Raw genomic sequence first — 17492 nt, forward strand, 5'->3', positions numbered from 1 at the left:
AACAAAACAAATAACATAAGAAAATCCGTTTTTTTTTCATTGATTGTGTTTTCATTTTTATGCCGATATCTCAGCTCATGAAAGAGATAGCTCAAAACTGTCTTCAGCCGAAATAATCTATACAAAATTTGCTACAAAATAAGGGAATTGCGAATCACAGGAAAAATTTCAAAATCCTTATAAATTGAGCATTTTTGAAAAATTTGGCGGAAAAAATCGCGATTTTTTTATATTTTAACCTTTGCCAAATATATAAAATCAGCTTTAGTGACCTAAGGGGCTGTCCATAAACCACATGGTAATTTTTTTTGGGACTTCTCAACCCCCCCCCCCCCCCCCCCCCGCGTGGTCATTTGTCCATACAAAAAAATTTATTCGTCCATACAAAATGCTCATAGGCCGAATCCCCCCCCCCCCTCATGACCACGTGGTTTATGGACAGCCCCTAAACTCCCTCCAAACTTTATTTGCGGGACCCAGAACTATGATTTACTTTGATTGATGACTTTTATTTTTTTTATTTTTCAACTCATATTAGCATTTTTTTGGTAAAAATACCAAAAATCGTCCATTTATCATAAAACCGATGCGTGCAACCTCTAAATATTTTTTGATTAAGTTTTCATGTATGGAACTATTGTTTCTAAGACCCTAATCTATCATTCTAAGGGTGAGCAAGCTAACTTTTTGTCACTTTTTCTATTTTGGGACACCCTAATGCGCAGTGATTGCTCAATATGTTTTGACTCTCGGGTTTTGACATGCCGACTGACTGTTGGTACTGATAGACAATGTGGCGCTGGAGCTGAAGAGGGCAGATACTAAGGAGTCTCAGTCTATTGATAACTGAAATCTAGATTACAAATTAATTGAAGAATTCCTTAACAAATCATGAGTAAATTGATAGTAAACTGCGTTTTGATGAAATTAGGAAATCGCTGTGGAAATTTAAGGCGGTAAGTTCCTAAGATCCTGGACCGACCGAAAACTCTAAGCATGTAGTATCCACTTCTTTTGAACATGATCTTTTACTACATGTTTGTAGTAAGAACTGCCAAAACATTTTTTTCCGTAATGCTGAAGGTACTTTTTGGAAGCTTGTGGTTCCATGAAGACGTTGGAAATTGCGCCGGATATTTATTCAAAATTAAATCAAGAAGGAATCTGGATACTCGTGTTAGAGGAACTAAGAGGAGGGCTCCTTGTTCTAGAAGATATTCCCGATAAACCAACGAATCCGGTAAGATGCTGCAAGTTCCATGTGGACGTGGATGAATCTGAAAGCTATAATCCATCTGAAAGCTCCGCTACAAGGATTTTTCCTGAAATTCCATTAGGCTTTCTTTTTGTAACTTCTTCAGAAATACCTCATATCATATGTTCATAGCCATCGCTAGAATCAAAAAGGGTTGAAAAACTGTTTCTCTGCCTTCCAACTTTCACAGCAAAGTGTATAATCTGTTATATAACGTCTACGAGTTATGCAATCAAGCGAATCGTGCCGCATTAACTTCATAGTAATAAATAATTCCTGGCATTCACGCACCAATGTGTGAACCCATTGCTAACCAACACTCCGACATCCGCATGAATTTGTGCAGACGCAGAGGTATATTTGGCCTGATGTGGATACAAATGATTGCAATCATCACTTTCTTCCCCTGCCCCATATTGACCTGCAACCTGACATGGCAGACGCCATTGCCGCCTAAAAATATAAGATCACCAACGCTCCCACACTGAAGATGCCTGCTAGTCCTCAGCAGATATCTATTGGTTCCTTGTATAAATGTAGCTGCTCTGGCGATACTGGAATAGCATCTACGGGCGGTCAATCAAGCCCATGCACGTTTTTTAGAAATACCTCTTGGAATGCCTCCCAGCATTTCTCACATGACTCCTTCCGTATTTATCCACGCTTTTTTTTCCTGATATTTCTTTTTGAATTCCTCTCGAAGATGCTTCCGGATTCCTACCGGTACTTTTGTCCAAGATTCGAACAATTTTTATTTCGAGATTCTTCCTTGACAATCTTCCAATTTACAGAATTTCCGAATTCCGAGTGATTTCTTGTGGAGTTTTTCACAGGGATCCTGCAGAATTTATTTTCAAAATGTTTTCCAGATGTTTCCCCGGTTATTTCCTTCCAGAGCCCCGCGTAAGATTTATTCTGGAGTTCTTCCTGCGTTTTCGTGAGATTTCTTCCAGGATTTATCCCGAGATCTCCACAAAAGTACTCTACAGGATTTTCTCCCAGAAAGATGTGGTCGCGGAATTCCTCCTCTAGTTTCTTCCTCTTGGAGATGTTCGGCGATTACTCCAGATTTTCCACTTCGAACTTTCTCAGAAGATCTTCGCGGGATTTCTCCGAGACTTATTACCGGAGCTATTCCCGGGATTCATTCAACAGCTCCAAATTACTTTTTCTTTTGATTATTTTGCAGGAGTTCTTCCGGACTTTCGTGAGCTTTCTTCTAGAGTTTCTACCTGGATTTCTACTGGAGTTTTAGTCGGAATGTTTCTGAAAGGCTATCTCAGGATTTCTTTTGGTGTTTCACCGGAGATTTCTATCAGAGTTTCTCCCGGGACTTTTCTCAGAAGATTCCTTCTGGTGTTGGAATGCCTCTCCAAGTTTTTCTGAATTTCTCCTGGTCTTTTTTCCAATATTTATTCCGGATTACCTTTTGGATTTTCTGCGAGAGCTATTGCTGGTATTCATCATGAAGTTCTTTCCGTGACTTCGTTCAGAGCTTTTTCTAGGATTTTCCTCGTAGTTTTTTTTTTAATTCTCTAATTATTTTTTTTAAATTAATCATTTTTTTAAATTTAAATCATTAATTTTAAAAAACTAATTCTCTAATAATCTAATAACTAATTCTCGGGGTTATTCTCAGAGCTTTTCCCGGAATCGCTACCGGAAACTGTCCAAAGATTATTTCCAGAATATTTTTTTTATCTGTATTAACAATTTTTAGCCCTAGGCTTATTCATCTCGGGACCCACGCTTTACTTCCCTTCCGAAGGAAGAACTCACATTTTTGTGAGTTTGTCGGGAGTGGGATTCGATCCCAGGTCCTCGGCGTGATAGTCAAGTGTTCTAACCATCACACCAGGTTCGCTCCACCCAGGATATATTTAATAGTTGCTTCCGGAATTCCTACATGGATTTTTCTTAGAGTTTTCCAGGTGAAATCTTGCGAGAAACTCCGTAAAGAGCTGTTGGAGAAATCTCGTGAGGAACTTCGGAAGGAATCCTGGGAAAAACTGAGACATCCCGGAAAAAATTCTGATAGTAATCTCGAGCCAAAATATCAAGCAAATTCGTGGAGGAACTCTGATAATCTCTAAGAAAGTACGGGTGAAATGTCGCGAAAAAATCCAAGACAATTATCGGCAAAGTCTATGGAAGATATCTCTAGAAATCCTTTCATAAGAATCTCGACAAAATTCCAAGAGCTGCTCTTGGAAAGCTATCCTGGAAAACCACTAAGAGAAATTTTTGATGAAACTACAGTAAAACGGGAAAATCTCGGAAAAAAAAATCAAGAGATGGCTTCAAAACATTTTTGGAATGAATTCTGGATAGTTTTTTAATTAAATTTCTCAATATCTAAATGTCTGAAAAGATTCCTTATTTTTTTAGGAGTTTTTTTAGAAGTATTCATCAGAATGGCCAAGATAATCAACATCACCTGTTCTTATTCAGAATTGTTCAGAATTCAGAAGCTAATATTTTGAGCAATGAACGGACATACACAATAACGTTATTTGCATAAATGTCCCAAAAAAATCAGAAAGTTCAGAAATTTATTTAGGGATTCCCTTGAAAATGTCTCCGAGGATTTACCCTGGAATTCCTTTTCGAAATACTTCAAGATTTTTTTCCTTTCTGAATTTCTGGGATATGTTCTGAAATTCCTAATGGGGTTCCTTCGGAAATTTAGCGAGCTCGTGACAAGCACTTGATAGAGCGTAATTACTAGTATTTGCCGAAAGATCTTTCTGCACGAGCAGTGTAGGTTTGTAGCGCTCTCTGCTCGATCACCCTTTGTTGCAAATCTGCGGTGTTAAATAAAAGTAAGTTAATCCAAAATTTTCCAAACTTTATTACGACGGTCTCCGAAGCAGACTTCCCGAATCAAATCATCTTGTTACAGATTATTTCAGAAAATCTTTCATGTGTTCCTCTTACTTAATTGCTCCAAGATTTTTCACAAAACATTTCAGAGATTGTTTGAGAAATTCGCCCAGGAATTACTTCACAAAATCATCTGGAATTTTTTTCAGAAACTTTTCTAGGCATTCGTTTGGAAAATCTGTAGGAGATTCCTTTCGAAAATCTACCAAAAATGTCTTCAGAAAATCTTTCTTAAAAACATTATTTCGATGTTCAAGTATTCGGCCAAAAATTCCATCACGGATTCCTTCAAAAAATCTTCCATGGGTTCATTCGGATTTTCTTTTTTAAGGATTTGTTTTGAAATTCCTCCTATTTTACAAATTTCAAAAAGAATTCTGTCAAAGCATCTTACATGATTTACCTCTGAAATACCTCCATTTTTTTTTTCAAAAAAAAAATATCCATGAATTTGAGCAGAAATTTCTTCACGAATTATTTTTATATTCGTTCAGATATTCCTTCAGAATTTGCTTTAGACATTTATTCAGAAAGTTCTCCAGTTCTAATGCAGAGTTTAAAAAAAACCAAAAGTTCCTTTAAATGTTTGTACTGGGGTTACTTTGGAAATTCTTCCAAGGATTTCAACAGAAATTCCCGCAGCAACTTCCAATTTCTCTAGAAATCCCAGGAATTCCCCCAGATAATTCACAAAGTGTTGTGTAAGAGAGTCGTGTATGATTCTCTGCAGAAATTCCTTCAAAGATTTATCCTATTTCTTAGAACTTTTCTTGTTTTTTATTCCAAAAAACCCTTCGGAAATTCCTTTAACCCTTCTAAGATGTTAGATTTTCCGTATCGCGATGGCGTAGTGCACATTTCTATTCCAGGAATCGCTCCAAGGATTTCTTGAGAAAGTCTTTGAAAATCCTTCAAGTATTCCTTCAGATTTTTTTTCCACAGATTCTTACGGAAATGCTGGAAGACTTTCTTGCAGAAATTCATACAGAGATTTTATCAGAAATTCCACCGGAAATTCCTCTTTGTATTTTCTCAGAAATTCTTTTAGGATTTCCTCCAAGCGTACCTAGGAATTTCTCTGTAAGTCCATTCAGGAATTCATTACTTAAAAACAAAATATTTAAGATTTTTTTAGGGGGTTTCTCCAGGATGTTTTCCAAAAATATCTCAAGAAGTTTTGTTAGGTATTCTACCAGAGGTTTCCAGGTGTTTCTTCAGGTATTCCTCCTGGATTTTTTTTTCAGAAAAATATTCCTGTTTCTTTTTTTTTAGAAATTCTTTCAGACACTAATTTAAAATTTTCTTCAGATTTATTTTTCAAATTCCTTCTGATTTTTTTTCAGCGATACTTTCGAAAATATCTTTAGAGACTTCTTCAATATTCCTAGAACTACTTCAGAAATTTCAGCAGGGATTTGTTCACAAGTTGTTCCATGGATTCTTTCAGAAGTTGTTCTAGCAGTTCCTTCAGCAATTACTCAAGCGGTTCCTTCAGAGATTCCTCCAGGAATTCATCAATGGGAATGTACCAGAAACGCTGAAATTGGGGAACCTTGACTAACTAGCTTTGATTTTACTATGAAAGCACTGGATATAATTCATCACACAGCTTGTCATTAATCTGCCGAAGCATTACAATGACATTTTTATGGAATTTGTTACAAATTTTAGAATTTAATCATGACATCTACCGAACATATCAGGAATATATGACAATCCTCGGTAAGGAAGTCATAAGAAATCTTGAACGAAGTATGTTAGAAAACTTTGAGGAAAAATCTGTCGAATGGGCAGTTTGTATGCATTATGAGTCCACCAAAAATATAAGGGATTTGTAAAAAATATCGCCAGAGAATCACCCCATATACTCCGTGCATCGTGATCATCGACAAAACGAGCGATATTTATAATAAATGAAGTCAAAAAGTATGAGATTCAGGTGAATATATAAAACAAAGTATGTCTTGAGGTATGCTTTGGCACTATTATGGGTACTCCACACAACATTTTATTGGGATATAGTGCTCCGCGTGTCAAAAACCTGAAAACTGCTGCATTATAAGTCATCATAATACAAACTGCAAGTTTCTGATTGGATATAAACAATTTAAACATTACATAAAATCTAGGTTTTTACATTTCACATAAAATCGAAGTACATAAAATCGAGTGTCTATAAATTCGACGGTCCATTAAATTGATATATGCCAGTAGCAGGCTCACTGTTTTTATTTTTTATCTTGTTAAATATTCTAAACCCGAGCAGAAGGAAATAACAACTCCATAATAAAATGTGTTATTTTGGCAAAATAACTGAGCAATGTAATCAGTTATTTTCATGTTATTAACATAATATATTATGTTATAAACTTGTCTGTCATAAGCGGCAAAATAACAAAAATCATAACAAAAAAAATGTTCCTGGAAGACCAATTTGATAACATGTTTTGTTGATTTCAATAACAACTTAATAATAATGAATATAAAATATTTCAATAACAAATTTTGAACTTTCTATGTTATTTATAATAATTTAAAAGCAAAATTAGTTATGATTATAATATACCTAAAATATAATAATGTACCTTATGTTTAATATAAGGTATGGTAAATGATACGAGGGAGATAGGGTGTCCTCTCTCTCCACCCAATTTTTTGAATTTCCCCAGAATACTAGTCTGAAATTTATAGTATTTTTCTAATAAACCTTTCAATAGGCTCTTTCTGGAAATTTATCGTAAACATCTTGTAAAATGGCTCGTTGGCGTTGTTGAAATCATGTTCTTTTGGATAAAGGTCGCTCAACTCCGCTGATCAATGTCGACTCTGCTATCTATAACACTAAAACATTAAGCTGAGAAGCTGGTATGCCATCAGTTAGCATGTAAGGGCAGAGAGAAGAGGAAGGTGAAATGAGAGATTATGCATAAGCTCCCCATCACGGAATGCTAAAAACAACGTAAATTTAATGATGTAGTTTTGATTTCAAAACTTGTTATCGTTGTGGTATTGATAATTAAATATTTGTGCACACTCTATAGTTCAATATTTGTTTTACAACAAAGCATATTATTTAAATGTTATTTGCCAATACCGTGCTCATAACAAGATAAGATTGCCCATCAAAAGATATTATGGAGAAGTAATGCCTTGATAAGATAATGAATAAGATAATGATAACAAACCAAGATATAAAAACAGGTTGTGTTATTTCGTAGTTATTAATTTGATATTCTCCTCTGCTCGGGAAGAATTCGAGCCAATATACACACTTATTTAAGAGTTACTTGTTCAGTTGTTCTATTTTCTGTTAAAGTTCGGATTACCGAAGTTCAGCACAGTTTTGCCGAAGTTCGGCTATTTTCACCGAACGTTCAGTAAACATTACCGGTGATTTAGTAGAGTTTACCGAACGTTCGGTAATTTTTTTTTACGAACTTGAGTAATATGGTGTTGAACATTCGGTAATCTGAACTTTTACCCTATCACGCCGTGGACCTGGGATCGAATCCCACTCCCGACAAACTCACAAAATGTGAGTTCTTCCTTCGGAAGGGAAGTAAAGCGTGGGTCCCGAGATGAACTAGCCTAGGGCTAAAAATCTCGTTAATACAGATAAAAAAAATACCGAAAATAGAACAGCTGAATACGGTACTTTATGTATGAGATCAACATTTTTTTGTACTTCTGAACGGAGTAAGGCCGTTGATTCACTGGGTCAGGTCGGGTAATAAATGACCAAGTACGATTTAGCACCCAAAAGCGCCTCTCTCATACGCCACGTATGTCAATCGAAGTTTGCATATTTAGTTGTCGAGTTGATGTTGGAGATGGTATCAGTTCGGAACTTGAGGCTTTGAAGATATTTTTTTTGAGTTTTTGGGATATTCAACACTTCTGAACTGTCGAAATCTACGGTAACGTGTGTTATTTCCAGATGATTTGAAACACGTGCGAGTAATAGTTCACTTATTGACCTCACAGACTATTTTCTGCTGTGTAAATCGCTCTTGACAATGTTTGTATAATCAACAAGTTTTGGATAAATCTTGACGATCTCACCGAAGTCAGGCCTTGACTTCAGAGAACTGTAGATGGGCAACAGTTAAAGTTATTTGTACGCGAAAAAATCTGTTAGCTACAAAAAGGAATATTACATCGGATTCGGATAAAGTAAATCCCTCAACAAGATTCTTGGGTAACTGGGACGACCTAGTTGAAGTCGATCCTTGAGTTCAATAAACTGAAGACGAACTGTAAATACATGTTGCTTACGTTGCTCTTCTATGAGCCACATAAGTTCATATTTAATCATGCGTCAATGAGAAGGTGTCACATAACCATTGCCAAGTTATGCATTGACTTCAGAGAACTGTAGATAGACAAAAACAAGAGTAATTTTCACACGAAGGACTTCTGTTTGCAGCAGATTCTAATATTGCATCGTTCAGGATGAAGTAAGTTTCTCGACAATGCTCAGCTAGGATGAACTGATTGTCTTCAGTACTTCAAGTCAATGTGCACTGGATGAACTGTTAAGTATTATACAAATGTGTATAAATGGTACCTATGTAGGCTACATAAGCTTACATTGTATCATTAGTCAATTTAAAGGTCTCTTTACAACTATTCCTAAGAATATTGGATTACCTAACTGAATCATGCCTTGGGTTCAAAGAACTGTGGTTAGGCAACAATTACTATAATTTGCATGCGAACAACTTCTGCAAGCTTCAGATATCAATATTACATCGAACATAATAAAGTTAATTTCTCGACAAGATTCCTGAGTATCTGGGAGGGTCTAGTTGAAGTCAGTTCTTAAGCTCTATGAGCTGAAGACGGAATGTCTAAACCATTTATACTTTCGAGTTGAATTCTGCCCAGAAAATGTTCACCCTTTTTGAGTTTCGTTCTAACAGGGGAAATGTAGGCTTCGATAGTTTCTTGACCTTATAGCGAGACTTCCAAGAATTCTTCTGAATCTCGTTGAGAATCACTTCTAGTAGCTACTTCATGAATGTCGCAAATAAAAGCCGTCAGAAAATCAATTAGTTTCTCCCCAAAAAAGATAGCCTACCCTATCATAATTGACAAGCAAATATGCAATTGCCCAAGCGTGTTGGTTACAATGATAAAAAATGTTTTGAAATTTGAATATTAAATCAATATAGGGTCTGGGACCATTTGGGCAGGAGCACATTTGCAAAAAGCTTTGCAGGAAGAGGATTTTGCAAATAGATTTTATGATTATTATGTGTTTCTATGATACAGTTATAATGTCTGTCATAGCAATGAATTGCTTTCTTCTTTGTGTCCTGTTATCGTATGCACTGGCATGCGTCAATCCCCACAAAGAACTAATGCATCTCACACAATATACCTATCGCGTTTTGGAATTCCTTCGAACAAAGCCGACATTGCACGCGACCAGTAGTGCAACCTTCACCGGCAAAGCCGTGTTTGATGAACACAACTCAGATCGACACCCCCGCAAATTGTAATTCCGCAAGTCAACGCCGACCAGTTCTTTGCGGTTTGATAGGTATTGCTCTTGCTCACTCATCATCGTCCGCCGGTCGTCGTCGTTGCGCTCCGTTCAAACGCTAATACCATACTATTGACACTAGTAGATAGATACAGAACAGACAACCAACATGTAAGATAGCCGCCATACACCTCCACCAGCTATAGCGTACCTTATAAATGTAGAATGCAAGGATGAATCAAACAAACAACTCAACACTGAACAGAAACACAAAGAATGTACATTTTATACCATTAAATATGATAGGATAGCTTGTATAGTGAAGTTCGCCCATAAGTGTTCCGCGCGTGTGCTGTATAGTTCGACCGAAGTAACGCTTGCCGTTCTTGCCTGCATGCATAAGACAATCTGCATTACATTTGTGCACTTACGCTTCCCACATTTACCCATTCGATTATAGCTATACATACATTATACGTAGACCGTGTATTAACCCACTTAGCTTTAGAGGATTAAAACTGTAGAATAGATTCGATTCCGTGTCAGTAGAATTAGACTTCCTCTGTTTCCGTTTCTTCTCTCTCTCTCTCTTTATCTCCATATTTCCGTTATTTGTGTTTTAGTTACTTTCTTCCCTCGTACCGATTTATTATTATCACACAACTACCTAATAACGCCAACACCGCCTACGCTCATCGCTCGCCTATAGTTTTTATTTTTGCATGCTGAATAAATTGGTACTTGATTATAATTGTAAATCTCAAGTTTGCGTTTTCTTTCTGCCGCCGCCCATCATCATGCTCGTTCGTTCGTTCGTTCGTTTGCTGCTCACCAGGCGTACAATCAGTAAAGTAGCTACAGAAAGATAGTTGACAAATAGTTTTTTTTTATCACATCAAAGAAGTTAAGCATTTGTCAAGTACCTTTTGAGCGCTGCTGTAGCTCGAATGAAAACAGAAGAAGAGTAATTAAGTTCATATCTCATATCATGTTCGGCCAGTTTAAAAATAAGGCTGAAAAGCATTATAATCATAAAAGTTAAACTACAGATGCTAACGGTTGTGTAATATACCGCCCCTTGATTTCCCCCAACTCTCTCTCTCCGTCTGTTCTCTTCGTTATACTATGTTCGCCATACGTCCATCCGTCGTCCATCGTCGTCTGTCTTCCATACGTATAGGAGGAACGAACCCGGCGCCTGCAGGAGATCGAAGCGAACCGGCTCGATCGGCAGACGAAGCGACGCCTGGCCCGGGCCCAGCAGACCCAAAACTTCTTCACCAGTCTGCACATGCTGCAGGCGAACACGCTACTGCGCGAGAGCGGCGACGACAGTTCCAGCGCCTTCGAGGACTACTCGCTGTTCCTGTACCGGCAGGAGGCGCCGGAGTTTACCGACCGGGTCAAGGAGCTGGAACGGAAGCTGCTCTATCCCGTAAGGACATCGAACCGCTATGCATGATCGAATATTGGCGTTTTATCGTTGGAAGTTTTGTGTGGGTGAAGTGTGTTCTGGATGAATAACTGATTTGTGAAAGGCGATCTACTCTTCTGGAAATTCGGTTCAGTAGCTTATCAGAACTGTTTATGAACCATATATATCACATAAATTCGTAAATTTCCTTCATACTTTTCAAGTTTCCAACTTGCAATAGGCTTTACGTCAAAAAACTCTTCCAGCAGGTCATTTAAAAGTTTCTTAGATATATTCGGGATTCCTTTTAAGCAACTCATCATAAGTTCCAAAATTTTTCCAGTTCCAGCAATATTCGTCACTATATCGTTAACGAACTTATAAAATTGCGGTCAACAATTTCTCAGATTTTAAGATATTCCTGCAGGAGATGTAAATAAAAACTTGAAGCATTTGAAATCAAAGTGCGTTTAATTGACAAATTTAGAGTTACAAGTGGAAAAAATATCACTTGTTTTGGTGAGATTCGAACCCACGACTCCGCATCGCTAGTCCGGCGCTTTAATCAACTAAGCCACAAAACAAGTTCCGCAGAATCGTTACTTCTTGTATGGCTTAGCTGATTAAAACGCCGGACTAGCGAACGGACTCCGAAACAAGTGGTATTATTTTCACAAACTCTCAATTTGTCAAGTAAACGCACTTGGCCTACAAGTACTTCAAAATTGTATGTGTATTTTAGCCCTACTGTCCCACTGGTATAGCCGGAAAAGGGCAATTAATTGATTGTCATCCTACAGGAGAGTATATTATTCTTAGAAGGACTTTCTTCAGTAGCTTTGCCAAATTCATGATAAATCCGGCAATTCCTTCGCAAGCCTTGTATGAAATTATTCCCTTTCCCTAATATGTGAGCTCTGAAACATCATCATATTCCTTATATTATCCTGGAGACTTCAATCTACATTTGTCAAACCAGTGTGTTTTATTTCTGCTTCGTATTTATTCCTCAAATTTATCTTGGACTATACATGATACATTATAATTTTGTTCAAGTTCGGCATTGAATATTCACCAAACTATCTCACTGAAATGTAGTTTTCAAACAGTCTTGCACAGTATCCCTAGCCTTTCTCCCAAATATCCCCGCATTCAGAAGTGATCATATCATATCATATCATATCAGGAATAGAACCCAAATTTCCACAAGAATTCCCCCTAAGTTGTTGTGGAGCATTTCTCTTGATTTTGCTCCAATTATCCTCCGATCCCATCATGATTTTTTCCCTGAATTACTCACCTAAATTTCTGTTATTCATTGTAGCATTCGGGTGCGTCGCAATCCTGTCAGAACCACTCTCATCAATATTTCTCCAAATACTCATAAGAATTCTGTCCAGAAAAACTCATGTGAATGTCCCGATAATAGACGATGTTTCTGCCTAAATCTCACCCTAAATTCTCTGGAATACTAACCGGCCATTCAACTAAATTTTATCAGACTTTTGTCAGAAAAATTCTTCTGATTTCCTATTGGAATCCTATAGCTAAAAATTGCTTCTGGGATCTCAGCCCGAGCTTACTCAGAAATCCTTGAAAAATCTCAGGAATCCCATCAATCTAGAAAATTCTCGCCACAAACTTATCCACCGATGAACCAAATTCACTGCGGGGAAATTTCTAATCAGAATCGTCAAGTTCAGTTTGGAAACGACCCCGCTCTAGTGTCTTAATTTTCGGATCAGGTGAATCGGCTCATCGGTAGATAAGTCCAGAATGAACTCATCCACCGATGAATCGAATTCACTAGGTCCGTGAATTTAGACACTGGATCCGGACCATTTCCAATCAGAATCTTCCAAATCTTATTGGAAACGGCCCTGCTAATGTGTCAAAAATCTCGGAACGAGTGATTTCTGTTCATCGGTGGATAAGTCCACCAATTTAACGAACTTCTTGCAAAGTTCCATCTGAATCCGTAGGAGAATTCTTGCGAAATATTCCTTAGAATTCACTTCGCAATCTCATAACAATTTCTTCCAAATTCTCTCAAAAATCTTCTCATAAATCCCTCAAAATTCTCACAGGAATTCCGTCCATTTCTTCCCAAAGGCTCACAGGAATTCATTGACAATCCTAATGAGAATTATATCGAAATTCCTCTCACTCCCCTGTCAGATGTCCCATTCTGAATTTCACTAACAGTTCCATTACCGTCTACCGGTGATTTGAACGACACCTCATGCAAACCAACGGGGTTCATTTTTTAATTTGAACTTCTAGAAATTCTGTGGGCATCGAAAAACACACTGATGGTAACCCTTTTTGCTGTTTTGTTTTGATTCTGCGTTCCGTTTCTCCCCGTTCCATGAGCTGAATAACGTTTGAACCATTTTTAGTTTGAACGATGTGCAGATTAGAGGGGGTCAAATTAAAAAGTGTTCAGATTAGATGAGGTCAAACCAACGGGGTATTTACAAGAATTATTTCAGCGTCACTTAGAAATTTGACAAAAAAAATGTTTGATTCTCACAAGAGAAGCTCCTTAATTTTTGTTAGATTTCCTTTGGACTTTCAACTGATTGTTAAATCGAATTTCACGAGGATGCTAATCGAAGCGATTTCGATGTCTTGTCAGCAGTCTCATCGGAATCCTAGTAGAATTTATCTGAAATATCCATTTGAATTTCCTCCGAGATTTACACCAAATTCCAATGAGATTTCCTCTAGAGTATCCGACTAGATGTTATACAGGTTTTATCTTTCAAGCTGCATGCTTTAGCACTGAAATCATATCCAAATCTCCAAAAGTTTAACTTGGAATTCACATGAATATGATAATGATGATGCTTCAGAATCTCACATGAATTTACTTTGGTATCAAACTGTAGTTCTTCGTCTACTATCTACACTCCCTTGAGAATCATTTTCGAAATTTCCTGGAATCTTACAAAAATCATCACACAAATTTCCGCCGAGAACTCCCAGCCCTGCCTAAAATTTGCTCTTAAGTTTTACTCTACGAGATTTCTAGATTGCTATCATAATCGCCACCGATTCCATCATTGTGCTTACTAAAGCCTTACACAAATTTGTCCATTTTGTCTTATCTGAATCCCTACTAAAATTATTTTCGAATTATTGCAACAATTCGCTTTAACAGAGATCCGACAGAACATCTTCCAACATCTCTTATTCTTCCCTAAATTTGGTTAGAAATATACACCGTAAATGCCATCACCATGTCTTCCACAATTAAAGATCCTGCTTGTAGTTTGAACTTAAATCGCTCATTATCTCCTGTAAATGTTCCCTTCGAAATTCTACCAGACTTCTCGAGTAACTTTCCAACTTAAAGATCATTTAGATTTTCACCTATCTCATCAGGACCCTCCAGAAACTTACTCGAATATCCAAAAGTTCCTTTAAAAATCCTACATTATGAACCAATATAACAAGAAAAACATTCCTGGCATATACCTGATTCGTACCTGAATTTCCGTCATTATCAGCACTAGAAATCATCTCTGCCACACATAATGCACCTGATATCAAGTCAAGACATCCGACAAAATATTCCAAACAATGATGCAAATGATCACCTCACTAGTGCTCATCACAACTCATCAACTGTATATTTATCGCGTGCGATTGAACTGTGCACTGATCAGCGATGACCAGCAGCAAAGAGGTGGCAAAACGAACATGATGTAAATCACAAACGATTTTGCACACATCTGTCTGTGCCGCCACACGCTCGCCCGAAGAGCCGAACCATACCGAATAGGTTGGTTTGCGAAGCTACGGCACGAACGCTCGACACACACACAGAAGCAACATTCGCATGTACCGATACCATACTAATAAAGCTTTCAGCCAACGATGCTTCGCGATAAGCTGTCGAAAAGCATCGAAAGCGATGAAAAGAGATGCTTGGCTAGAACGCAACGGCTCAACGGCGAAAAGGAAGAGTCAACTATGCTGATTAGTGTTGAGTCCGTTCGTGTGCTACTCGTATGGGAAGTTGATTGAATAAAGCGAGGATGGGTGAAAACGTATTCGTTGTCGAAAGCAAATCGCATCATTTCGCGAATGTTTTCATCAAATGGCAAGCTTGATTCCAAAAATTCTTCGAAACTAGAATAACACCAGAAATTCCTATAAGAAATTCTCCGACATATCAACATAATTCCCATTGGAGTTTTTTTGGAATTCCTATAAGATAAACGAAAGATTTTCAATTATATTATTATACTCAAATCTTATCTGGAATTCCTTCTAGCTTCCCATTGCAAGCCACCAGTATTTTCCCCTGAATTTCCTATGACATGTCTTCATATTTCTCTTTGAAGCTCGTATACGAATTCTACAAAGATTCTCACATGAATTCTACTGGAAATTCATTCGCGGATTTGCATAAATTTCTCTATTTTCTACCGAACCTCTAATACTATAATTATTCTCATTCCAAGCAAAACTTTGAAATCTAACTAGTTTTGGTGGGGTTTTCAGAACCACCATAAGCCCAGAATGATGTTATATTGGTTTTATCATAGCTTTGAAGCTCACTTTGAATCCGTCGGAATTCTATTACCAGAAATCTCTTAAATCCTGCTTTTCATCAAAATACTATGAGTTCTCCTCCCACCATAATTTCCTACGGGATTCCTTTAGTGTATTAAGTGCCAGCAGCTTTCAGGAATTCTCACTAGAATTCCACTCAATACGCAATACATTCCAAAATATCTGAAAAGATATGATCCACAGACTTTCCGTGATCGCTTCCATAAAGCGTCTTCTGAATTATTGCAGGAATCCTATCAGCATTCCCTTTCAGAATCGTGCATTGATTCCCCTCTGAACTGCAGTCATTATATATACAGTCAGGCGAATAGAAATTCCTTAGAGCTGGCAACACTTGAAAAAGTTCAAGGTTTCGACAGGCTTTGTGTTTTCAGAACATAAATGTATTACGAATACAACACTCTCCTCATATTCAAGCTCTCTCGAACTGTCAAGTTCAATTGGCTCCGATAGTTCTATCCTGTATATATATAGTGACTTTACTCTTAACTATATGGTAGTAAATGCAAGAATTTACCTAAAATCTTACAAAAATCCTCATTTGTAAAATTTTCTGAGATATTCGGAATTTTCAGTATATTTGCCCAAAATTCTCCTCAAAATCGTTTCATAATTCCACAAAACAAAAGGCCTTTAAGAATTATACAAGAATTTCGTCAGCATCTCACATTTTTTCCCTGGAACTCGTAACAAAGCCCCAAAATCCTATGAGCCTAGTCTCATAAATTTGATTAAAAACTTTATTTCCATTAACTCCAAAATCTGTCATGAGTTTGTTCTAGAATACAGATAATAATTATTCTCTCCATCAAAAATCATCAAAATCTCTAAAAGCATCCTATGGGTATCTCCCGGAATTGCGTCACAACTTTGTTTGAAAGCCTGCTGATATTTATTTACCTGAAATCTCACTAAATTTCGCACCGATATTCCACTGATATTTCCCTTGAGAATACTATCGAATTGCTAGTATTCTACTCCCCGAAGAGATTGTTTTGAAGGGAGCTTAAAAATCTCCCTTGGAACCCCAGCGACACTTCACTTGAAAAAGTGCTATGACAACCCGAAATATAATTTTCTGGAGTAATTCATTTCCTGGAATACTTTGGAATACTCCATTATAGGAAAATCTTACTGGCGATTCTACCTGTTCAACGAATATATTTTTTTGAAATTTCTTAACAAATTTGCTTGTAATTTGTAGAAAATGACGCGAATACTCGTTTTCGTCCATTTTCAATTGGATCCAGATCCTGAATTCTCCGCACGAGGTTACGAGACGCCACTGGAAAGCCTGAGTTCAACTAAACTAACTTCACCGAGTCAATTAGTGTTCATCGGCTTAAAAATGTTGAGAAAATTATAGCAATTACAGCAATAACAATTTTCCGGTAAACGGGTTTCCGGCAAAATAAACTCCGGATGAGTTTGCGGGAATGAACCATTCCGGGAATAGGTCATTCCGGGAAACGTCATAGAAACCTTGATGATCTTATCAAAAAACAGATCATGAAATCAGTTTTTACAAAAACTGAACCCAAATAGAAATCATGCTCGAATGTTTACAAAATTTTATTTTAATTTTTTTCCAGATTTTTTTTGGAATCTATCAACAGTTTCTGTTAAATTTCTCTCGGTGTTCTACCGAAATCCCTTTAAAACCTTAAATAAATTCCCCCCAGAATTAGTCATAATTGTTATTGGAATGATTCCAATGGAATCTCACCAAAAATCCGATTATAATTCTTCGGTTATACTGCCTGAATTCCTGGTATTCTTAAACAAGTTGTTCTCTCGAAAATTTCTAGAAAAATAATTTCCAGTCCTAAATTTCCTATTGGGATTCTATGATCCAAAATTGGTTATGA

At 37.1% G+C, this 17492-nt stretch overlaps 1 protein-coding gene across 12 annotated transcripts in view; it reads left to right on the forward strand.

Moving 5' to 3' along the window:
* The window catches only part of LOC109622444 (F-actin-monooxygenase Mical-like), a 237276-nt gene that overhangs the window by 165739 nt on the left and 54045 nt on the right, over positions 1-17492 (forward strand). For 10 of the 12 annotated variants that reach the window (XR_009996097.1, XR_009996098.1, XR_009996099.1 and 7 more), the window contains one exon: positions 10807-11061. The exons of the other annotated variants lie outside the window; for them this stretch is intronic. Coding sequence is in view for 5 of the 10 variants with exons in the window: in XM_062844928.1 (XP_062700912.1) it covers positions 10807-11061 (255 nt within the window). In the remaining 5 variants the exon portion in view is untranslated. The remainder of the gene's footprint in view (positions 1-10806; positions 11062-17492) is intronic. 12 annotated transcript variants of the gene reach the window in all.

Source organism: Aedes albopictus, chromosome 1 (genome assembly GCF_035046485.1).
Source record: "Aedes albopictus strain Foshan chromosome 1, AalbF5, whole genome shotgun sequence".
Taxonomy (NCBI): Eukaryota; Metazoa; Arthropoda; class Insecta; order Diptera; family Culicidae; genus Aedes; species Aedes albopictus.